General features: G+C 42.4%; 2 protein-coding genes across 7 annotated transcripts in view; both read right to left on the bottom strand.

Moving 5' to 3' along the window:
• Positions 1 to 5,200, bottom strand: part of ano1a (anoctamin 1, calcium activated chloride channel a) — a 37,628-nt gene extending 32,428 nt beyond the window's left edge. For 2 of the 6 annotated variants that reach the window (XM_012840076.3, XM_012840074.3), the window contains exons 1-2: positions 4,958 to 5,200; positions 1,088 to 1,257 (exon numbers count right to left, since the gene is read on the bottom strand). In XM_012840076.3, the coding sequence (XP_012695530.1) occupies positions 1,088 to 1,195 (108 nt within the window). In that variant the 5' untranslated portion in view covers positions 1,196 to 1,257; positions 4,958 to 5,200. The remainder of the gene's footprint in view (positions 1 to 1,087; positions 1,258 to 4,957) is intronic. The other 4 variants (XM_031564323.2, XM_031564321.2, XM_031564326.2 and 1 more) reach the window with 3 other exon arrangements.
• Positions 5,201 to 8,959: 3,759 nt separating this feature from the next.
• The window catches only part of LOC105911283 (SH3 and multiple ankyrin repeat domains protein 2-like), a 74,293-nt gene continuing 58,392 nt past the window's right edge, over positions 8,960 to 24,860 (bottom strand). Inside the window, exons 18-23 of the mRNA XM_042707495.1 lie at positions 21,078 to 21,213; positions 20,446 to 20,526; positions 16,407 to 16,531; positions 16,154 to 16,265; positions 13,641 to 16,038; positions 8,960 to 12,662 (exon numbers count right to left, since the gene is read on the bottom strand). Of these exons, the coding sequence (XP_042563429.1) occupies positions 12,083 to 12,662; positions 13,641 to 16,038; positions 16,154 to 16,265; positions 16,407 to 16,531; positions 20,446 to 20,526; positions 21,078 to 21,213 (3,432 nt within the window). The 3' untranslated portion in view covers positions 8,960 to 12,082. The remainder of the gene's footprint in view (positions 12,663 to 13,640; positions 16,039 to 16,153; positions 16,266 to 16,406; positions 16,532 to 20,445; positions 20,527 to 21,077; positions 21,214 to 24,860) is intronic.

Consider the following 24,860-nt stretch of genomic DNA (forward strand, 5'->3'; position numbering starts at 1 on the left):
AAAAAAAGAAAAGAAAAAAAAACACGTCTTACAAACAAAACAAAAGTGGCCTTGTAAACCACTGACCGCTCCCAGAGGAAAACATGTGTCGGGCTGCTCGAGAGCAGGAAGATGGAGCAGAGTTCACTTCTCAGTGGGAACATAAGGATGTGGTGAGCATCACCCCATGGCTAAGACACCCGCCCTCTCCTTGGGTGCTACCCAGAGTACCACTTTAGCTACGCTACACATTTGCCCTCAGAATGGGGCAGATCCACTGATGACTCTGTTACACACCCTTGCCCTCAGAATGGGGCAGATCTACTGATAACTCTGTCACTCACCCTTGCTCTCAGAATGGGGCAGATCTACTGATGACTCTGTCGCACACCCTTGCCCTGGCACACTGCTACTGAGGCTGAAGAGCCCTGATACGTCTGGACACAGTGGCACCGACAGGGACTGCGTAATGCTCTTAGTGTTTCGCCATTTAGCCTGATTGAGCTGTTCCCGTGACAGGGGTATGATCAATATTGGTGTCTGTCTGCAATATTTCGGGTCTTGTCCTTGCAAAATTGCATCCCCAGGGATAAAGCTAAATGGAAACATCTAAAGATCAACCAAATTAGGCTGATCAGATATGATTCCATCTCTGCAACAATAACGCACACAACAGAGGATCGCCTGACTGATTTGGACAACTGGTGTGAAAAGAAAGCATTTCTGTTTTCTGTTGAAACGTGTCGATCCCCTCAAACCAAGTCCACAGTGGCTGTCCCACCACCAAGTACGCCATAAAAATAACGCAATAACACAATAACACACTCTGCAACTGTCGCTCAAGTCCAGTGGATCTGTCCATTTAAAATAAACAGGGAACAAAACATAGTAAAACAGACATAGCAACGAGACACAAACCGTGCATAAACCCAGGGGTTGTATGCCCGGCCAGCTGGAAGTGTAAACCCAGGACAATCCTACCAAACCATTCAACTGTCAAGTTTTTTTTATATCAGTAATCTCGTTGCTCCAAACACAGTACACATGCTCCACATGCTGATACATGTGTCACAGACTTCTGATTGGCCAAGCTAAAAAGATCACTTACTATGGCATCCTGCTGGACATATCCGATATCTTCAATGCCTTTGATATCGATGATATCCACCTCTTTGTCGCTGCTGGGGACAGGGCTGTACCTCTCATTCTTTTTCATGGCAGACGGCGAGCCCAGCTGAGGGAAAGGACCTCCAAGATAATCGTGGGTTAGGATCTTACCTGAGGGAGGCGAGGTGGAGATGAGAGAGAAAAACAGAACATCTTACAACATTCCAGAAGTTTACTGGACGTAAAAACATATTTGACAGGTCTGAGAAAGAGCCATAGACATATACAGATATAGCCGGACACAGTGGTAACTTTAGGCCAGTGCGTCACTTTTGGAAAGGGCAGCATTGGTGGGCTCACCATGAATGGCCGTTTGTGGACAAGGTGGGGGTGTCCAGCCAATCAAAGACTCCAGTCTCACACTGGCCCCAAGCTCTTGAATTACTCAAAAACGACTTGAGAAATTACGAGGTGCGAGTCTCCAGTTTCCGCATTAAAAGTCCAACTTAGCTGATGAGAGTAAATCAAGTCTGCATGCGGGCAATAACATCAATATGTGGGCAGAGAGACAGGCACAGTTTGCTCGCAAATAAACTTCAACTTTTAAATGTAATGCGCTTGCCAAGAGCGGCTAACCTCTCGGTTCTAAGCCATCAATGTCCAGATTTATGGTTGCAGTGAGAGGATTCTCAAAAGCATGCCTTGAGGCTCGTGTCAGCCTGATTCTGAATCAAGTTACGGCATAAATATATAAACGCAGCAGTGACAGTGACAGATGCAGACAGCCATGCCATCACAAAAGTGATCTCCTGTAGTGTCACACACCTCGATTTGAAATGATCTTTCAGACAATATAATGAAAAAGACATGGCAATATTTTAAGGTGAAATAATATTTACTAACATTCAGTAAAAAATCTTTTATATATATACAAATATATATGTGTGTGTGTGTACAATGTAAAGTACTATATGTCATTTATGTAAGCTTCAGAAGCTTGAAGGCATTAAAAATATATGGATAAAAAGATCTATGTTGCATAGAACATAAAATTAAGAAATAGCATTTCCTCCAATTCCATATCATGATTTATTTCATAATCTATAAAAAATATGTCTACGTCATATTTGTAATTACATATGCTAATAAAAAAATGCTTCCCTTCATTTTCTACAGCGTAGTGAGTAGCTTCAAAATAAAGTGTAACTTCTCCAGCCCTCCTTGCTGGATGGTGGCGGGGGTCTAGTGCAAAGGACATCTGAGAGGCTGCAGCTGAGCTCTGTTTATTTTTCGGCCTACTGCAGTATGTGAAATGCTCTTTTGACTCTGGTGAACCTCACCCGGATGGAGCTCTTCCTCTGCTCCGAGATGCAGGGTGGGGGTGTGGGGGGTGAGGGGATGAATGTGCGTGCATCCTCATTGCCTCGAGTCGGCTGCCCAGCTGGACTCCATCAGTCCTCTGTCTCTGACTGGGGACTCACTTCTGTGCGACTTTAATTCCCTTTTAGGTTTAAAACATTGGGCTTCCATCCAGTTGTTTGGCAGTTTAAATAAGCAAGACCCGAGGATTAGAAGGAGTCTCCGTGGGAATCAATGTTAAAAAAAAAAAAGGTTGGGGGAGGGAAAATAACCCTCCATGGATCTAATATTAGAAGCAACTCTTTGGAATTTGAATACACAGCTTAAATCAATATCAAGACGCATAAATGCATGTCAGGGTGAAGTGGGGTGCAAAGCATACGGTGACTATCACCCACATTTGGTGTGTGATCAACAGAGAGACAACGCTACAGATAGAACACTGGAACAATTCACAAAAAGGGGGAATGATGTCATGATTTGGTACTGAAGTAAAGCTTCTGAGGCATTTCAGACAATCTCCCCTTCCATTCAGAAGGACTCAAAAAATCTGCAAGCAAATGCACATATAACACTCATAGATCCAACTGAGGGTCTGGGTGATCATTTCTATATGATGTGGTCTGGAGTACGGGAACCATTTTCCAGTAACATTTTCAGTTAGTTAAGTTCAGTAACTCCTCTATGTAGTTCCGCTTTAAATATATAAAATGTTGGCAAAAATTGTTCAGTTACATATGAGTATCCAATTCTTTATTAAGTATTGTCACTCATACACCGACTTAACTTGCATATGTATACTGTGTGTCCAATTCATTCCATATTGTGTAAAGTACAACACTTAGTAGGTCTGACTGCATTAACTCCGTTTCACCAAAGCATTTCAGTTCAAGAGGTTACTGTATATGCACTGATGACAAACTGTTCCATTCTCTTCCATGTGATGCACAACACTCCTTCTCCCTAAACTCACACATTGAAAATGCTTCAAGAAAGTGATGCTCTATTAGGCATGTGTAACCACTCCTTTGCGTTCGATTAGACACTGGCCATGGCATGTTATAAAAAGTCAGTAAGAAATAGAAATAGAAAAATAAATAAAATCAACACAAAAAGCTACAGTCCAATGTTCCTGTGACCTCTTCCTATCTATCTGTTGATACTCTGAATAGTGAGGAAAACACATGGGCTCAGACTTAGTGTTGGGAAATTGGTTAGGGCTACAGTTGAGCTTTGTTTGAGGTGATGGTTAGGCTTAGGGTCAGGTTATGGTAAGGGTTAATTGACAGCTAGTTGAAATATGGGTTGGCACTGGAATTTACAGATTACTTTTAGGGTGACTTTGAGGTGTTTTAGGGTGCCTGCGCAGTGTCAAAAACGCCTTGTAAGTCTAAATAAGGCACGCTTGCTAATTACCCAACACTGACCCACATGTAATAAGTACTACTGTAATTCTATTTCTGAAGCACCCTGTACAGTCCAGCATTTATGTACCATCACACTCCTACCATGTATGCTGGAACTGAATTTAAAACAGACAAAATGTTTCCACTATGAAGCAAAACTACTATTGATCAGTATACTGTTTTTTTTATATAATGTTCTATAGTCTTGACAAAAATCAAATTTAATTTCTGGGAGAGCACACATAGCTATGACCTTCCAAGAGTCACTCAGCAGGCGAGTGACAAAGACAGGTGAAATATTGGCAGCAGTGAAAACTCTGTGTCGAGTGTCACAAAATGTTAGTCATACTACTGGATTAGAGCACCTGTGCACACCGTGGGCTTCCCCAAGGTTCTATCACTAAATCAAGTCCCTTTCAGAAACACAAAGTGGATTGCCCCGAAACAATCTGACGGCAACACTTTCCATGGCATAGTAAATTAGCTCTGACAACAACGAGTTATGAAGGTTGCCAGTTGTTCCAGCGTTCAGTTTTATATGGACTTCTTTTTTATGGGTATCTATAGATCTATCAATAACTCCAGGAGTAACCTATAGTCACAGTGGTCTTCTACGAAATGTAGACAAAGGTATGCAATGTCCACCGCCAGTTTAACCAGACGACAGGTGTCAGTCAACTAAGGTGAATGTCGCTTACGGTGATAGTCACTTACCCGTTCAAAGCCAAATACCAGTTGATAATTGTAACATACAACTTCCAGAACACATCTATATATATATACTTATCTCATAGATATTGCGATGTTTTCACCATCAAATACTTTCACACAAAAAAGGAACATTTGAGTTGACCCTGTAAAGACACAACACTACATTGTAGCCTACAACAGCAGAAGGAATGCTAGTGTAAAACAAAACCGTCAGTTAACTAAATTGAATGTACGAGTCTACCATAGACTAATGAAGATGAAACGGTGGTTTCGCCGTTAGTCTTGTTCCAGTCAATAGTGTATTTACGTTCTCTATTTGTTACTTAGATGCATTTATATGGATATATATTGTTTGTGTTCTTCAGCGATTTGATATGCAACTTCTTGTAACTTACCTCCGGTTTCTGGAATGATGTCCAACAGCTGGAGAAGTGCTACAGGTGATTTTTAATCCATGACGGCTGGCTAGACTGTACGTCTTCTGAAGACTCTTTGCGCGGTCTTATCTGAACGCTGACAAAATAACCCTCCTTCCTGGAGAAGGAGACGTGTGTTGAGGCAGACCGAAGAGGAGAATGTGCATACTGACCTCCTTTACTGTGGATTTATTTATTTATTTCAGAGGGAAGGACAGGGCTTGAGTTGATAGGTTGTGAATTGGAAGTGACTGACAGTCACCGTCAGAGAAGATTGACAACTGCAAACCTTAGCAGTCCATTCACATTTCCTAGCAAAATCCCCACTACCACAATCCATATATTTATGTTCGTTGACCTGGCTGTGTTGATATTATCGACAACAGCAGGATTGATTTATAACCTTTCCAAATATCGCACAATGAAATATGTATGGAACAATGTATAGAGCATCTTGCCGTTGTACTGTAGTTTATTATTAGGCTGGCAGTGGTGTATCATAGACTGATGTGTACAATGCAATTTCTGAATAATGTTCTTGAGGTTTTGAAGCATGTTTGCACATTTTGTGACTTGGAAAATGAAATGTGCCTATGAAAAGTGTAGCAGGATGCCCCTGAAAGGGCAACTTTGGATTGTACCCTGCTGAGTCCAGCCATAACAGACAATATACGCACACAGTAATGTTATTAAGCTTGTTAAGATGAAAAACATTTTAACAACCAGATACCATTTAGAAATTATATTACCCAGAGCTCACAATGGGCAACTAACATTTCCTAGTCACAAGCAAGCTATTACAAGGCCTGCCAAAGGTCTACTTCACAAGAAACAGTCACACAGACTTTTAAAATTATACCTTGAATGTTCATGACATTGTACCACAGATATTTAGGGTGATGGGCGCTTATTGCAATGTGGTTATCGGTCCTTGTTCATTCCCACTTGTTGATTAAATCATTGGTTAGCACTGCTTTGTCTCATGCTTAATATAGTGTCACATAGTGGTGACATTTGATCTAATCATCCATTAAATGTAATCATTTGTAATAGAGGCATAATCACATTAAAATATAAATGATTTACAATTTGACAATATGTTTGTTGTTCTTTAAACTAGTGCAAACCACGGGGATAAATGTTGTAATAAAAATCTGTGGCACAAAGCATGATGTGGTTTATAAATGGACGGTAGGAACGCCTCATGTTGTCACACATTGAAGCTCACTTCCTGTCACATATAGCACTAGATGAGAATATAACGGAAGCACTATTGTGTTTGAATGAAAAACTGATGATTGTTAGCAGGAGAAAAGGATGACATTGTTGAACAGCCTAATGGGTGATTACTTACAGACAAAGCATCTGCTGGATTCTGAGGGACAACATCGTGGGAAGTTCGGTTGGTTTCCCATCGGCCCCTGTGGCTTCAGCCTCCCCTTCTCAACATGGAGCAGAGCTCCCAGAAGAACCAGAGCTTCCAGCGCCACTTCCTGCTGCAATAAACAACACCTCTCACTGTGTCCCAGGGTCGGAGTTATATAACACAACAAGTATGGATTACATTACTATTTGGATTTACCAGAACTGGTTTAATTTAGTATTTAATGGTATATTACAAAACCATCATAAGCAGTCACTGATCCAGTTATAGAAGAACAGTGATGGATCAGCAATTAGTCAGTACAGTTACACTGAACTTTTAGAGCAGCAGTATGGTTTTACATCTAACATTAAGATCACTTGATCATGTTACTCTTCAGAGCTCAAAAACTCCAAACACAAAACACTTTCCTTTATTATTTTATTTATTTACCATTGGAGATATTTGTGAAGCTCAAATGAAAATACAAGACTTAATGCTCACTAATTTTAATTTTCTTATAGACATATATCATGTTTTTGAACACATTATGATTCATTAAAATTGATTGTACACTTTACATTGTTCAGAGTAGGTATTGTATATAATAAAATAAAATGTTCCTTTTTGGAGGAATATCTGTTCAAAGTAGCAGGAAACGTTGTGTCTTCAACATGTAAGTGGGGAGGCTAGACAAACGTTGTGAATGATAGCATTGACCTTTGCCTCCTCAGTTTGTTTGGCAGTCTCTATTTTGTTGGCTAAAGAAAGCAGGAGGCTATATATAAATGACTAATTAGTTTTGTTGAGTCTATAAAAAACATCTGTTGTCTGAACTCGTGGCGTGGGATCACTCTGCCCAGTCACCACACATACATTCATTCCAAAAGCAGCTACTGAATCATTTCAGCTTCAAGTATTTCCTTCTTCAGAGTTTCAGCTAACAGTATTCAGTTTTGCATAATGAATGAGAGGCTTAATATAATCCATAGTGGGGCTAGGGGCCAATCAAACAAACACAGGAAGCGGACACTTGTGAGCAAGAACACTGAAACTCTCTCCCCCTTCCAATATGATTCCCGTAAAATCAGTCCCGTCTCCTGGGACCGTCACTGGTGTCATCTTTATGTAACACAGAGCAATGCATCAGAGCCAGCCCAGATGACCACTTCCTTCTCTCTGCTGTCCTGTCCTGGAGGATGCTGGGTCACTGCTGCTACAGCTGGGAGGGTGTGCACAGAGGGACACACAGAGTGAACTGGCAGAGGTCACGCAGCCCCCAGAGAACACTGCCGAACATCCACAGTGCAAAGGGCGCACGCACTGCACGGCGCTATCACAATTCCACATCCACCTCGTGACTTCAGATCCACAGCAACAGCATTCCTCAAGGGCTCAATCCTTAGAGCAGGAGTCACAGGACCCTCAGACATTCAAAGGCATCTAATAAAAAAACATAAACTGTTTGAGCCATATGGACTGATTATATTTATATGTACACTGTTTTAACTAATAGCTTTTCATTTGAGCAAAAATAGAAGAATTAAAATATGCATGAAACCAAAGTGACCAGAAAACATCCTGATATTGGTACCTGGCCTGTGGACATAAAGTTAACAGAGGGTAGCGTCCTCTTTGTGTGAGTTTTAGGGCACAGTGTGTGTATGAAAAGGCATGTGTGTGTTTCCAAACCTCCAGAGTGGATGTGAAGGCTTGTCTCACTTTAATGAACTCCAGCTGGCTGTAGATGGTTATCTCAAAGCCTGACACTGGCAGTGTGGTCAGCCATCACGGGGACATCCTTTGAGATGCACAGATAAACAAAACAAGGCAAGGCATCCACTCTGATGGAATACAGTGCATGGACACATTAATCACATAACAGCAGTGTGTATCACTGAACCCGTAGGCAGGGTGGTTAACCGTGTCCTTTGAAGTGATACACAGGGCAGACACATTTGTGTATTACACTTGTCCTCAAAAGGAAATCTTAGGTACAGGTGTTTTCAATGTCTCCACATAAAACCTACCAACATATCAGACTTAAGACATAGACTTTCCTTAAAACATTCTGAAAATAATATATATACAGATATCACAAGACACAAACCAAAAATGTTCACATAAAAAACACTGCCTTTGTGAACGTGAGATGATATGTTGGCCACCAGAGGGCAGTCTTGCATGTGAAGTCCTGACAGAGGGGCACCTCTGCAACCTCTCACAGGCGGGATGCAATAGACAGATAAGGTGCTAAAATGTTGACGTATTAGGTCTAGAGGTCTTACTAATTCTTTGCTTTTTTGGCCATAACCAGTCCAGACCTGTTAGACTTAAGAAAAGAAGCTCAGATAAAGAGCAACTACAACAGCAAAAACACACATTAAATCTATATTTAGTCCTGACCTACTATTCAGCAAGGTGACAGGATGTTTACAACAATGATGATGAGATGGTCTGATGGTCACACTGTATACAGTACCACAAAAACATAACCATGGTATGTACCACGCCTGAATATTTAAATTGTGTGCTCGTCAATGACCACAGGATATATATTATTCAAAAGTTAGAATGCAAATTCAGCTGAGAAATCTGTAAATAAAAATATCACAACACATTGTACAATATCATTTATTTTCTTCCAGTAAATTTTGGTTTCCATACATGAGTATTGAGGATTCAGAGGAAAAGTGCAGTCACAGAAATGTCTCTCTTTGATCTTAATTATTTACCTTCAAATAAATGTAGCACAAAATTACAGCAACATAGATCAAGTGAATGCATTCCCCACAGGAGAGTGTGAGCGAGATCTGTCAATGAAGAAGAAATGAGGAATAAATCAAAAATGTCAAATAGGATTTTTCTTGGTATGTACCCACGGGCAAAATAATCCCGCTGATTCATAGTTCTGCATTCTTACACCCTCACTGGTCTTCAAACAACTGATCTTGATACATTTCCATAAATGTTGGTTTTAAACTTTGCTCATGAAACTATAAAATATCTTTAATCAGAATCTGGAAACATCAACATTGGTATTTACTTTTATTTTCATGATCACACACATCTGTCTTATTTAGGTGAAAACTCTTCTTATTATACAGTGTCAAGGGGGCCTGAAACTACTGTGCAGGACTCCATAGTCTATCTGTGTCTCATCATTTACACACAAAATACAAAACTAAGCCATTTAATTTTTCTGTATTTAATTGCAGTATCTAAAAGAAGCAGGTGACAGCGATAACTCAAATATCAAGTATTATTCTAGATCACCAAGCTCTACAGAATATGATTTGGAATATGATGGTGGAAAGCTTGTATATCAGAGAGGAACAACAGATTTTTTGAACAGTTTTGTATTGCTTCTTAGCTGATACCACATATATTTTTGGCACAACACAGATGAGAGTTAATGTCATTAAAACATAATAAATATTTAATAAATATCTCTATAATTAAAATACTGTGCATTTTCCTATGTCTCTTAAAATAAGATATACTGAGATGATATAGTAACTCTAACTCCTCTATAGTAGGCATTAGCAACAGTATTCTGAATCTCCCTACAGCATTTTGGGGCCATGATTAAATAATTAACATCAACCATCTATTAAATGAACACCTGACATTCTCCCTCAGTTCAAACCACACACAACTCATACAAATCTAGATGCAAGAGGGTCTTGGAAAATCCACAAAACTTGCCGATACTATGATATCATTCCAACAAAAAGTAACTGCATCTCATTCAGTGCTTACATACTGTTTCACCACGCAGCCATCAACGTGTCTTAGAATACTAAAATATACATCACCTTTCACTGACATTCCAGACGTTTCAGAACAAATGTGATGCCGATGAATTAGAATGACAATTAGAAACTGGTACAGTATACATCCTGTTATCATAACCTGGCTTAACTAAAAGTAAGAAAGAAAAACTGTGTTCATGGTCAATGGATGTGTTTTTCATAAAACAGCATTTAATTGAGGCAATCAACAAAACCCATCAATCTTAATTTCATGACGAAAACATTTGGTTAGTACAGTACTCTGCAAAAGTTTTGAAAATAATGCTATAAAGTGAGGATGCTTTTCAAAATGACATGAAGGATTTGTACTTATCAATCAGCAACATACAAAGTGCATACAGACTAAATCTATGGACACACTAATGTAGAAGGAAAAAAAAGGAACTGTTTTAAAACAGATGCCTAAAACTTTTGCACAGTACTGTAAAGTAAAATTGCAATGACAGGGTTTTCTGTCCCTACTCACATGCTCACATCACACATGCTTTCGCTTACAGACAAATTCATAAAATCTAGATATAATGCTGTACTTCTCTACAGATTGTGACATTTAGATGTGAAAGGTGTGAATAGACAGAAGTGAGTGTACCTATATGTTAAAAAAGTTTTAATAGCTTGGTATACGCAAGTCAAACAGAATTCAATGGTCTTCTCACTGTGCTTTCTGAGGAAGAATTATTCTGCCCTGGTATTATGCAAAATAATATACATTGGGCGAGCTCTTTCAAAATTTCAACAAACATTCAGAAAGTCAGAGCCTGCCTGGCAAGACAACTCTTACAAAACAAGGAATAGATTCTCCATGAAACCCTGAGTGCAGAAATAGTTGTTTCCCCTATTCCATTCAGCGCATAAAAAATGCCTATGTTCACTCCAATTCAAAGAATCCATTCCTGTAAAAGATCAACTTACTTCTGATTTGTGTACACCTGTATCTGACCAAACATAAGGTTCAAACTGGGATTATTTGTCTCGCTTTCAGATATTGTTTTTTTGATGGCCGGGTCTGTGTCTGTTGCAGGGAACCCCAAAGCACAATGCTCTAGAATTCCTTCACAATCACACACAGTAGTGTGCTGAGAGAAATACATAGAATACAGTGGATAAAAGATAAATACAACTACCCGATATTGAAGTCGAAAATAGGGTCATATAATCTGATACAATAAACAACCTTCACCTCATGTGGAAGACCAAATAAAAAGTATATATATGATGTTTTTGTGATTACAAATCTTTTTCAGCAAACCCAAATATACTCGGACACTGTGGATGGAAAAGACAGCAGATGAAAGTGTTGCAGTTTGCTACAGTTAGATCAACAAAACAGGTGCACGTACAAGAGAAGTGGCCTCTTATCCGAGTGAGAATGCCCAACCAAGGACCATCTGCAGGTGAACTGAGGGAGACGTTTTCCACTTAACACATTGTATTTTAGTCTCATCTACTTTCCAGAGAAAAGGTGAAGAAGGAAAAAAAGCAAGATATTTCATAGGCAGCTGACAGACAAAATACATCAATATTCCATTTTTTTCCTGAAGAAGTATTTCTAGCAAAGATAGAAACTGTATCTCCAGCTCAGCTGGTCTTTGTTGTCTTCAAATGATTTCGTTTCCAAAAGACATTGACATTGCAAGAATTTGTGAGCCTATATTCCATAGATTGTGTGGGCTGCCCCAAGGTCCTGGCTTAGGGCTGACTCCACTGATAGCTCACTTTCAGAGAGGACTTTTGTGCTTGTGTGGGAACTTGCTCTGCTGTTTCCAAAGTCAACACAGTTTCTTCAGGATATGTGTATTCCTATGGTCCAAAAAACACCAACAAAAAAACACTGGGAGAAGGAGGCAAACGTTAAAAGCAAGAGAAGAAAAAGAAAATGGTAGCCTTATGGAGTTCTGATGTCATTAAAAAGAGCCAAGCCTATTCTCATCTGTCTAAGAGCACTTTCAATGCTCGCTCGATGTTCATGCGGTGGCCCACCCGCGTCACGCCCAGGTCTATCATGTCTTCCTTCTGCAGGCTGGGCAGGTGGCTCCCCTCAATGTCGTTCTCCATGAAGGCGTCCCTGTGCTCGCCCAGGTTCAGGCTCTCCAGCCAGTCGGCCACGTCGTGCTTATTCCACATCATGACGGGCTTGGCGGCAAAGGGCTTGTTGGAGGGGGCCTGGATGAGCGTGAGCGGGGACGGCGAGCGGCTGCGGCCCGTGCCAAGGCTGAGCGGCGGTGTGGGCAGGCCGAACACATCCGTCATGGTGGGGGACGTGGCGGAGGGCGGCAGGGAGGAAGAGGTGCACCCGAGCCCCGAGTCCGGAGGGGACATGATGGGGGTGTGGTGGTGGTGGTGGTGGTGGGGGAGTCCATGGAGTGGGTGGTGGTGGGACGGAGGCAGGCTCTCAGCCGAACGGGTGGCAGTGGTGGTAGGAGGCACGTTAGGGCCAGGCTGGGTGGAGAAAGTGACCGTGGTGTTCAGCTGTGTACCCGAGACAAGGGACATACCGTCTAGATTCCTGTGTGGAAGAAGAGGAGATAAAGGGGATAAAAAGAGCTTTATATGGTGATACATATGGACACACACAGAGTTGAAGATGTAGACACTTCCCAACCTCAAAACAAACCCATCCCTTAAAATCTGCTTCCACCAGCATGAACCTCTAATACCTCTCCCCTCCAAATTCCTGCCACTAAATAAGCAGAGAGAAAGAGAGAGAAAGGGAAGGAAAGAGAGAGGAGGATTGTGCTGAACACAGCGGAGAAAAAGGAGAACAGTCCTTGCCAGAAGCTTCATCTTCCCTTTTCACCCAGGTGTATAGACCTCAATGTAGAGCCAAGTCGCACTATCGCACTACAGCAGAGGTGAAAGGACCTCTGGATATCTGAGAGCAACATAACTTTTAACGCTCTGTCTAAATCCGGAAATACTCTTCATGGGGAATGACTGCAAACATTTGTGTCTGGCCATCTTGAATTACACTGGCGCTGCCTGAGGTTTTTGGGTCATTATCGCGTTCCGTAAATAAACACCTAGCCATCCGTAATAAATGAGGCTGCAGCTTCACTGGGGTCTTTAGCTGGGCTGTGTCTGCATTATGCATTTCCGTTTATAGACACGGTATGATGATCCATAAAAAACAAATGTACAGAACATACGATGCTTTGGATTCTGACACACTATGGCAGTGGCTGAGATGCTGCCATGTGAGTAATGAAAGGTGTGATTCAGCCAAACATATCATCAGCAGAATCATCTGTGTTTTGTTTGGAGGGCAAATGCCTCTGAACTATGCTGTAACACCCCCTCCCACACCCCTGCTGCGGAACACAATGGTTTTGTCCATGCTCATCAGACTGACGTAACTCATCTGGTCCTCAAGGCTGTTCTCATTATTAGGTTGCTAGGCAACCCCTTTTTTCTTTCATGAGCAGAGCACACACACTAAATCCAAGAGCCTACACGCAGCCCTGTGATGCACAGAGTGAAGATGTACCTGCTTTCCAAGTGAGTCCTGGATCCTGTGGGGGAGTCAAACCCCTCCCCTGGCTTTGGCATTTTGTCCTTGTTCAAGTGCTGCAGGGCTGAGTTGAGTTCGCCCATGCCATGGTAAAGCTTGGGTTCGGACGCGTGGGGGCTTTTCAGGTCAGTGGGGTCACCCCAGAGTTTTGAGGTTCTCTGTGTTGGTGTTTTGGGGGGTTCTGGGGGTGCAGTATTGGGAGGCGGGGGTGGAATGGAGCCTGGTACCCTGAAAGGGCTTATGTTCTCCTCCTCTTTGTAAAGTGCATTTTTATTGATGTTGGACTTGACCTTTGGTTTGGATATGCCCTGAGGCCTGTCCGCCAAGAAAGCCTGTCCATCTGCATAGACCATGCATGTGTCCAGAGTCTCGCCTCCCTCCGAAGACAGGGTGGAGATACTAGACACAGTAGAGACCGTGCTGGTCGTCTCCAACTGGGGGTCCCCGCTGCTCCGACTGTCCACCTCAATGCCCGAATCAGTTATCGGCTCATACGTGTCCATGGGTGGGAAACTGGGCGGTGTGCAATTTGTAAGCACTGCTGGCCTTTTAATCTGAGCATTTCCTGCAGATAATTGCGCATAAAAGGGGGTGAGTGAGGATCCGCTAGTTCCATTGGCCTTCTGCCTGAGCAGCTCAGCCAAAGCTCCTGCTTGCTCCTCAGGGATATCAAAACTGTTGGCAAATTCAAGAGGTGGAGGAAGAGGGTCGCTGAATGGAAACTCCTCATCGATGTCAACAGAGACCATAGGAGGGGGAGGTATGGCAAAAGGGAGCTTGACAGGCTCGTCCACTGAGCTGATTGTGATGATGGTCTTCCCGTGGTTGGCTAAGAGGGGTTTGGGCATGACTGGATTGGCAGAGACAGCAGGCTGGTTGGGGTCACGGAGCTCACCCGGTGCACTGTCCGAGCTAACGGCTTCCTCCCGCTCCCCTTCTGACAGGCTGTTCTTCGAACCATCTGTGGTGGTGTGCACCATCAGGAGGCCAGCCGACTTCTGCTGTGAGGTGTCCACAATGTCAATGAGCATGTTCTTCTTCTCCTCCGGTCTCTTTTCCTCCTTGCTGCGCAGATGGAGTCCATCTTGAATGCTGTATTTGGACTCAGTCTCGTACTTGGCCTCCGTCATTTGCCTGCGCAGGGCTGATCTGCCCGGTCGGCCCATGGTGGCCGTTGCCGAGAAGCTAAGCTCACTCATCCGCAACTTGGTGTCGATGAAAAGGGGCTTGTTGAGGTCAGGCTTGGACAGGTCGCTCTTCAGCGGGAGAGGCTGAGACTGCTCCCTCATGGCTCGGTCTCGGGCGGCAAGCGCCAGGGCCAGAGGGGAGTTGGGGTCCAGAGGTTTCCCTGTGACTGGATGTACATAGTTTCCACCGCCCACATTGTAGGTCTTGTTGGCGGGCAGGCTGATGGGGCTGTGGTGGCCTGTGCGCGTACTGAGCACCTCTCGCACCATGGTGGGCTCAGGGCTGTTGAAGTCTGTCACGTTGCCTCCCCCTGACCCACCCCCTCGAGGGAAGTTGAGGAGGGAGGTAGGCGGAGCCATGAGCCGGCGTAAGCGTTCGTCACTGCTGAACATTCCCTCGTCAATGGACTTGGAGTGACGTAGGCGTGGAGCTGGAGTCGGGGTAGGTGAGTCATCATCGCACAAATCGGTAGAACGGAAGGATGGGGAGTTCCTGTGGACCTCGAGCCGTTTTTCACGTTTTTGCACAAAGTGTGGGGCGAAGGGGTTGCTGAGACTGGGGCCGTCATCAGGCCGCAGCTGGCCAGGGTGGTCCTGGGAGCTCGTCTCAATCTCCATGCTGCTGCCTTGGCTGCTCTTGCCACTGCTGCTGGTGGAGGGCTCTTTGATGATAATGGTCGGGATGGAAATGGTGGTTTTCTCAGGGCTGTCCTCAACATTGGGCTGCTTGACCAGCATACCCTTTCTCCTCATTGGCTTGTTTGGCGCAAACATACTCGAGTGGTTTAGCTTCGCCAAATCTGAGTACGGATTCTCGGGCACCTGGGCTCGTCTCATGTGGAGGCTCTGCTGAGCTGTGGGGCCAGAGTGGTTGAACTCCTCCGCCTGGAAATGATGCTCAGGACTGTCCCTGTAGTAGGTACCCTGCTCCCGCCACACCGTCCCCACGCCTGCCTCTCCTCTCTCAGGTGCCATGCTGTTAGAGGCCGGGCTTTGGGCAAACCCTGGTCTGATGGTGCCATAGGCCCTGTTCGGGGTGGGAGGGTTGTTGCTGTTGTTGTACGGAGGGGATGGAGGGGAGCTGGCTGGTGGAGGCGGTATGTCCTCAGATGTGTCTGGCATAGAAAGGCTTCTGGTAAATTTCAGCACTGGAGGTGTAAGAAACTGTTTCTCCTCTTCAGTCACACCTGTGAGCAACAAAACAAAGTAATTAGATCAGCATGGAACAAAAAAGAAAGCAAAAATATTGAAAGCAATGGTGAATCCACGCTCTGTAACGGAGTGATGATTGTACTTGCTTACCTATAGATGTCTGACGCCTTATAGTTCCTCTCGGAATATCCAGGTAGCCTGCTCTAGGGCTTCCAGGCACTGGAGCGGGGGCCACTGCCACATTCTGGCTATTGCACAAAGACTGGAGCCAAGAAGATAACAAACACAAATTCAAATATCAGCACAGCCATTGCTTCTCTCATTACTCCAAGAGAAATTTCCTTTCAAAACTTTAAATCTCGCATACATATTGATGTTTGCATTTTCAAACTCTTAGGCTTACATTCATCTCAGGGGCCACAGCGAAGCATCTGCTGTTTGGCCTCGGTTTAACCGCAGCAACTCTTGTGTCCAACGTTGAACTATCCCATGGGGGCTTCTGGGAGGGCATTATTTCATCCACCTTATCTGGAAAAAGATTCCATTGCCTAATATTAATACCAGAGCTGTTTGTTACCAATTTAGAAAATCTTGCAAGCCAATGACCTTTCAAAGGATCCTTTGAAAAAGAAGTCAAACTCGAGCAAGGGAGGGGAACAGAAATAATGACATTGACACTGGTCAAGGTCAAAGCCGTGCAAGCTCTTGTTATGACTGGACCAGAAGATGCCTCAGCTAGATTCTCAGCCGCCACTACACAACATGCTAGCGTTGCTTTAAGAAAGCTTCCCATGCATTGGGACGATTACTTAGTGTGACTTGAAATACAATCCTCTTCTTCAGACCCTCAATATTAGAAGTCTGAGCATCTACACAGAAATAGAGGAGAAGGAAGTTCAGTGCCTTGACATCTTGACCTTGACATTGACATCTGTCCAACAAGACATCCAGTTCACCTGAATACTGTTAACATTTCTCAACTACTCTACTGAGAGTTTTGCCAGCTTTCAAAACTGGATCGGACATGGTATTGGTCAAAATGTAATTGATAAACACCTGGATCTTCTAAAGGTCTTACAATGTCCTATTATCTCCATTACCAAGGTTTGCTTTACACAAAGACATGATAACTTAAATGAGTCACATGTATCACTCAGCTTGTTGAAAGCATCTGCACCCACAAGACCACACAACTGAATACTATGTACATTGCACATTCTCTAAGTTTAGAGAAAGGCCTGAGTTCATCCTGATGTTGATGTTGGCATGCAGAGAAAAGAAATTAGCTTTCTTCAAGGTCTAATATCTTGATACATTTAAGTATTTGTGTGAGAAGCTGTAAATTAGACATTTTTGCATTTTTGCAGGTGGAATGTTGCTATATTAAACAGTATTGCCATGGCAACACTTTGTTTCTCAGTCATCCAAAGCAGTGGAGGGCACTTGTGTGATAATGGATAGAAAGTTTGCCGTCTCTGACAGGAAATAATCTATCTGTAATGTATTTCCTATGGCACACGACCAATTCCCCTCTCGGTGCTGAATAATGAACAGCAATTAACTTTCTAGGAATCAAATGTGAACATTTGTCCATAGTAAAACAGCATAATGAACCCTGGCAGACATTTTCCTTTCAAAAGTTGCATAATCCCTATTTCAAATGGCGGCATAGCTGGCTATGAATAATGCATGGGAATGGTAGTCCAGTCTTAAAACTGTGTGAAAGGTACAACTGTGTAAAGCAGAAAAGAAAAGACTACGTAGTAAGGTGTAAGGTGTAAGGTGAACTAGGTGTTCTACTGACCATGCAGATATGACTGTCACTGATCTATGTGAGCACGTTTAAGAGTGCTATAGTTAGGGTTCTAACCTATGCAAAGAATTTAACAACAGTATTTTCATGGCATGCTGCTTAATGTTTGAGCTGAATTTCACTGAAAGTCGGAGTGCACTTCTAAGGTACAAGGTGCCTTTTGCTCAGACTCATGCAGTGAATCATACAGGCTGCGCTAATGAGCTAGGGTAACTCTTTGAATGTGAGGAATAGTGGGATACCATCCTCATTAAATCACCAACAGTACTGAGTAGGCAGCAGTGATGAGTGGTGAGGACAATACAAGTTGATGTAGCTCTATATGTAAAGGATAATGTATCGCTGGTATAATGTCGGTGCCTTGTTCGTCCTGTCTGGATTTATTTTTTGATAATGACTGGCAGACCATACTTTATGCCGTTTACTATATGGTTACACGATAAAAGAAACATCACACAATATTTGATTTGAATGATTTTATTGCCATTTCTTCCACTGAGAAGAATATAGTTATTTTTGCAAATAGAACTTTAAAGTTTCAGGTGTTGCCATTACAATAAGTAAACAGACTATTTGCTGAATAATGTGGAAGATGTGAATCAGAAGCTCAAAACCTGTTGTAAGTGACAGCGGTCAATATTAATTTTCTGCGGTCATTATTAAGAAATATAGGCCCTCCGAACATTGGGATGGCCCACTCAATTCAATGGAACTTTGAGCAGCATTCTGAAGAGCCGTATAATAAACAATATTCATTTGAGCTGAGATAAATTTGCTACATTTAGCTGTTAATTCACAGTGTTTGCTTCACACCAGTGGATGTCTTAATTTGGCTGAGAAAGCAGTACGGGCAAAAGGTGAAAGGCACCCATCCATTTATAGCGTAATATATTTGCACATTGCTCTTAGTGTAACATTTCAACACATAGGTGAAGATTCAGCAGAAAGGAAAACCATGTAAAGAGGTAACTGAGGTACAGAACAGCAAACGATATCTTTAAGGCTGTGCCAGTGGGGTTCAATGGGAATGAGAGGAGGGAGCTGCAGGTGAACCTCATGTACATTGTGTCTAAAACGTTTTAGTACAAATAGGTCTGTGCTGATTACTGAACTTTTTCCGAGAAACTCTTCAGAGAAAATAAATCATGTGGATATGAGAGAGATTATAAATTATACCAGATAAATCATTCAATGTCATCCATCGTTAACATTTAGTGTGACTGTATCGTATTCATAGTATGAAACATGCCTATCAAACTTACCACCCCTCTTTTTCCTCAAAGTGCCTTGAACATAAAAGAACATTTAAATTTTAAATTAACGAATTACAGACAGAAATGCATTTATGAAAGTCAGTCCTTTCACATTTAATATTACTGCTACCCAAAACCATTTTTTTTTTTACCTTTTATACTATGGAATCCGCAAGTATTTACAGGATTTCAAACTACTAAAGGTTTCCATAAGAAATATTGGACATGTGAGGCCAATTAGTAGGTAAAGGAACATAAATGAAACCTATTTCTCCAATGAAAGAATAATTGAGTTCAAAAGATTGTGTTCAGATTAGATTTATAGACAACTATACTGAAACGAGGTACTCTTTAAGCAATCCATTAACAACCAAGAAAGCTGCTGCTACAAATTAATGTGTTTTATGACCAGTGGCTGAGCCCAATGAAATCACCATCTGTTCCTCAGCCCGATCGCTCATTAGTTTTACCTACTTTAATGTCAGTGTGATGGGTGCTGGGAATAGGCTTTACAACCTAAAGGTCATGTAAGGCATAATGTTACTACTGGTACTAGTTGTGCAGTTCTGTTTAACTGCTAAATTGTGCATTTCAAAAAGTGAGTGCATTTGTAAGTCTGTCTCTCTGTAAATCGTAGACTATAGTGCTGTTACAATTAAACAGGTATATGTATAAAGGATTGCAATATACCTTCAGCAAAGGTCAAATTAATGTGAATGATGACTAAATGATTAAAGACATATGGAAAAGCAAACATATATAATGATTCATGAAAATGGTCAAAGCTGCAAAACATACTTATAGAGAAAAATGGAATAAGACAGATCATTGCTTACCTTGGTCACCTATTGAGGCACAAGGAAAGACAGAAAAAAGCCATTACAAGGTATTGTAGACACAATATAAATTAGCAATTCATTACATTACAATAAATTATAACTGGCCAGACTCATAAATTAAGTGGGGCATGAAATATTTGATCATGTCAGCTTATGATATGGGTGAATTTCATGTGCTGAAGACTAGTGCCATGATTTCAATCATTAGTTTGTACAACTGTAGCTCTCATATGCTTTCATGCTAGTCACCAAGTTAGTAAATATGCTTTATGACACAGGATGATACCAAAAATAATGGTTTTTAGCAAAGGTACCTCCCTTAAATTACAAGGCATTTGTCCACATTCAAAGACAATGAATGTTAAGAGGATCAGCATTGTGGACCCTCCCACCCACACATATTTGGTTAAAGCTTATGAGTGACCCACACCTGCTGTGTCCCCAACACACCCAATCAAGGGGCCATGTGAACAGTGAACAGTGAACAGTGCCCCTGGACCCAGCAGGTGCTAGGGCCCGAACTCTCTGCCTGCTTACCCATGTCTTCCAGCTCAGAGCACATGGACTTTGACCGCATGGAGAGTGCAGTGGAGGGTGCCCTCCTGGGAGGTTGGGGCGCTACAAAAGCAAGATATCACAGAGACAGAAAGAGAGAGAGAGAGAGCAAGAGAGAGAGAGAGAGAAAGAGAGAGGTGGGGGCTGCTGGTGAACCAGCTTTCTCTCAAAATAAGGACAAAACAAACAATGGCTGCATGGCAACATCCCATGCAGTTATTTAAGTTTGACAAAAAAAGAGCCTTTGGACCTTCTGCTCTTTCATCTGAGTCAGACTAAGTGACGGTTAAAGGATAGGTTGTCTGCTGCTATTAACCAGAGTGGTTAATGGCATATTAGTACTGTTAGTGTCAGCATGATCAAGCTGGAGTGAAACATTTTTGAATGAAACATGTTAATAAAGTGATGTTGCATGTTTGATCAGGTAGTCTAATGCAGTGTCTGACAGAACTGGCTTGGAGCATTCAGAAAAGAGAGCCCTGACCAAGGAGAAAGAATACCATCACCTCTCTTAACAAGCATTTCTCAACTTACCTTTCTGTGGATCCACATATACAGCATAGAGGCAGGATTAAAAAGCAAGATGACCAGAACCGGAGCAAAGATATTTTTACCTTTTTTCCTTGCTGTGTCATCTGGATCTAGATTCCTGCTGACCGTCACAACTTTGATGATCAGGCTGTTGGTGCAATGTCGAATCATGTTCACCACCTGCTTGTGGCCCACTTTGACCACGTTCTCCTGGTTCACCTGCGATGGCCAGAGAAGACCAGAGACAGTCACGCTCCACTCATTCACTGAGGTGTCATCAAAACAGACATGAGAGGAGGTTGTACAAAGCAGCATGGCGCTGGCAACTGTACCAGAGCTGCCCTCATGGGCAGGAGATGAGAGAAGGGACCCAACTGTTGTTCTGCTCGGCGCTCTACAGTCATTTGAACACCATTAGCATACCACCAAAAAGTGTTTTAAGGGATTCTGTTATGGCTCTGCAATCACAGAAATGGAAATGTCTGCACTAATGGTGTTTTCCCCTCACAAAAGGTTATTACCCATTACCCAATTACCTAAAATGCACACAGGAAGCTTTGCGACTGTTACTGATTCTCTGCTTTATCACCCATATTCTAGATGGAGATTGTAGATCTAGCCAGCCTCTACTGTCCTAGAAATGGCCATAATTTCACTTGTGGTATACCAGTAACACTGGGAAAGGCTTTAGAGGAGAGGGATACATAGATTTGTGTCAGTCATGATTCTCTGCTGCATTGTTAAATCATGTCATTAGATCATGTCATGGCACTTGCCCAGTCCACCATGTCTGACAGCCATATCTATTTTCACACAGTACCAGAGCCTTTACGAACAACGGCCAACAGTAACTAGTAACTAGATGTTTAGGCAAATATTGTAATACATACTGTTCACACTCATTTATCTCAGCTCACTAGCCTTTGTTACAAGTAGAATTATGGAAATATCTGCAAATCGTCGTGCAACTCCAGCTCACTTGTAGTCATTACAGAGAGGAAATGTGAAAGGAATGAGAAGCAGAGTGTATTTTCTATCTGAGAGGTTACATGAGTAAGCACAGGTATCCTTGGAAACCACATATCTGAACCACATCCTTTCAACATTCCTGTGTGAGTGAGTGACTCTATGCTAAATCTATCATGTTATCTACTTCAACATCAGGCTGTTGAGGCTGTTGGCACAAAACTATAGGGTATAGGTTGCATTAAGGCATACACACAGTACATGCAGGTGTCATATGACACATATCTGTAGCTATGGTTAAAGTGTTGAGTCATTGGCATTTGACAAGAAGTCATATCAAACAAAGCCTTTTATTTTCTCTTGTTCAGCAGGAGCATTGCAAATCCTTGCATCTCTAGTGACCTCCATCTTCAAGAGTGTCACAGGCCTGCAATGAGACTGGCCTTCATTTAGGAAGTGCTGTGACCAGATGCTGATACCGGTAAGCAGTGAGAGGGGGGTCAACATGGACACATCCCACTGATGCGGCCTCATTGGCCTTTAAACTCATTATGCCACTGGACTACACTTTGTCTGCAGCCACTGGGAGAGCTTCATGCCAGCATAGTGTGCTACAGTCATCAGAGATGAGCCACTGAAAATGGAGTTAGCAATAACATAAAACTCTTCTGCTGTAAGCATTCGGACACCTGATCAGGACATGTGTTTGCCAGGTCGATCACACAATAACACGCCGCGTTACTAAGGTTATTTAATGAATAGTAATGTAATGCATCCAATCAAACCATGTGATTTAAAGTCCACTACCACTTATGATATTTTATGCTGTACAAAGAACCACATGGTACATTCAAATGCTAGCAAGCTACATGTTAAAACGTATCATCAGATCAGTTCTGCCCTGGTTATTCTGGTCTCATAGTCACAAGTTCTATAGCAAGCTCTCATAAAAACATTTGTAACATGTGCCTCACAGAAACACCCAATGAGCAAGCCAGAGCATTTCTCAGAGAATTTTTCTTGTGGCCCATCTTTAGAAAATAGCTTGTCAGTGTTGCTTGTGTGTGAAAGTCGGCAAAGGCTTTCATATTTCATGAAATATGATTTTGTGTCACTTCTGGTCACTTCCAGCAGAATAAAGATGTGCACTGCAGCAAGCAGAACACACACACAGAGAGAGAGAGAGAGAGAGACACACACACACACACACACACACACACACACACACACACACACACACACACACACACACACACACACACACACACGCACACACACCATTATGTAACAGTGTCTCTGCATTTTCAGCCTTATGGTTACATAATGTCACTCAGTGAACTGGGAGACCCCTCCAGGTACCCCTGACAGAAGAAGCAGAAGTGATTCACTTAGGCCAATAGGATGGCAACGATATGACTGGGACTTGGAGCACACACACACACACACACACACACACACACACACACACACACAAAACACACCACACACCACACGTGCACACATACACACACAATTCACTTTGGTCTATAAAAGGACTACACACAAGCAGATAAAAATCAACCAACAGATCCAACCAATATAACCAGACTCTTGATTGAAAAAGCGAACCGCTAACATCATGAGGATAAGCAAGTAGCCGAGGGAGATAATCAGTACATTCTGAATCTTAGCCTAAGATGCCAAAAGCTAGTCAACTCCTTCATGCTGGTTTACTTTTTAGTTTGAAGAACTGGAGCAATCCATTTAAATGTATGTAATACTGCACTCTGCAGGAAGCAGTACTTGCAACTCTGAACACCACCATGAGTAATCAGATCACATCTGTGGAGTCGTACGAATACACTCATGCTCCGCGTAAATATTTTAGCTACAGAGCTGCACCTTCCCCACAAAGAGTTTTCTCTGGGTTTATCTGCACGTTACAGTTTCTTTTAAAAATGTTTAAAAAAAAATTCCATTCATTTCAATTAATCTTGGTACAGTACACCATATTTCACACAAATCATTGCTCTTTCTGATGACTTGTTGTTGGTGGTTACTTGTGTAAAATGTTGGATATCTGCTCAGACAAAGACAGATGGATAATGCTTTAAACACACTTCTAGCAAAAAAAAATTATTCCGGACAGAAGCAAAGTTAGCCTCCGTGAGCTGAAACAGGGGTCTGAAATCAACCAGGCTCTGTGTACATCCGCCTCAGAGTGAAGGTTAACAGAGGTCAATTTTATGGTCCCTCTGAAACCATATCATCCAAATGGAATCACTTCTTCTCTCTCCTCTCCGTGGAGGACTGAACTCTTTTGTCTTCGTGGAGGACTAATTATAAAAGAGAACAGAGGATCTGTTCGGTGAGAGATTACACACAACCTCTCTCCACTCCACAGCTTTTTTTTTCAAAGTGGCCTGCATTAGTTTGTCCTCAAAGCAGCCTTATCTGCATGAGCCCAACCTCCATTTCCGCTCCCAGATGGTGTGGTCCTTGGGTGAAAAATTAGATCCACCATATGAGGTGTTATGGGGCTATGATGGAGGTCTATTACGGGATGAATTCACCCCACAAGTAATTGCTTTGCCCAAGTGAATCAGCGGGAATGAAGGCAGCTTCACATGCACTGCCGTGCCTTACATCGTTTAACCATGTAAATGGTTTATAATGGTATGTGGAATTTATAGTTCTGTAAGGGATACCACTGACCTAACCAACACGGCTAAACATGATTTATTGAATCAACGTTCCTCTTGTCATTAAATCGGGTTGGTTTGTCCCTCAAGCAATACTAAATTACACCCGTTGCCTGACTTAAGCTCTTGACTGTATGTGTGTTTGAGTGTATGTTATGGAAGGCAGTATGTTTAGACTGAAGCCCACAGCTGAACACTCTGTTTGAAAATGTCCAAGAG

This window comes from Clupea harengus, chromosome 3 (genome assembly GCF_900700415.2).
Source record: "Clupea harengus chromosome 3, Ch_v2.0.2, whole genome shotgun sequence".
Taxonomy (NCBI): Eukaryota; Metazoa; Chordata; class Actinopteri; order Clupeiformes; family Clupeidae; genus Clupea; species Clupea harengus.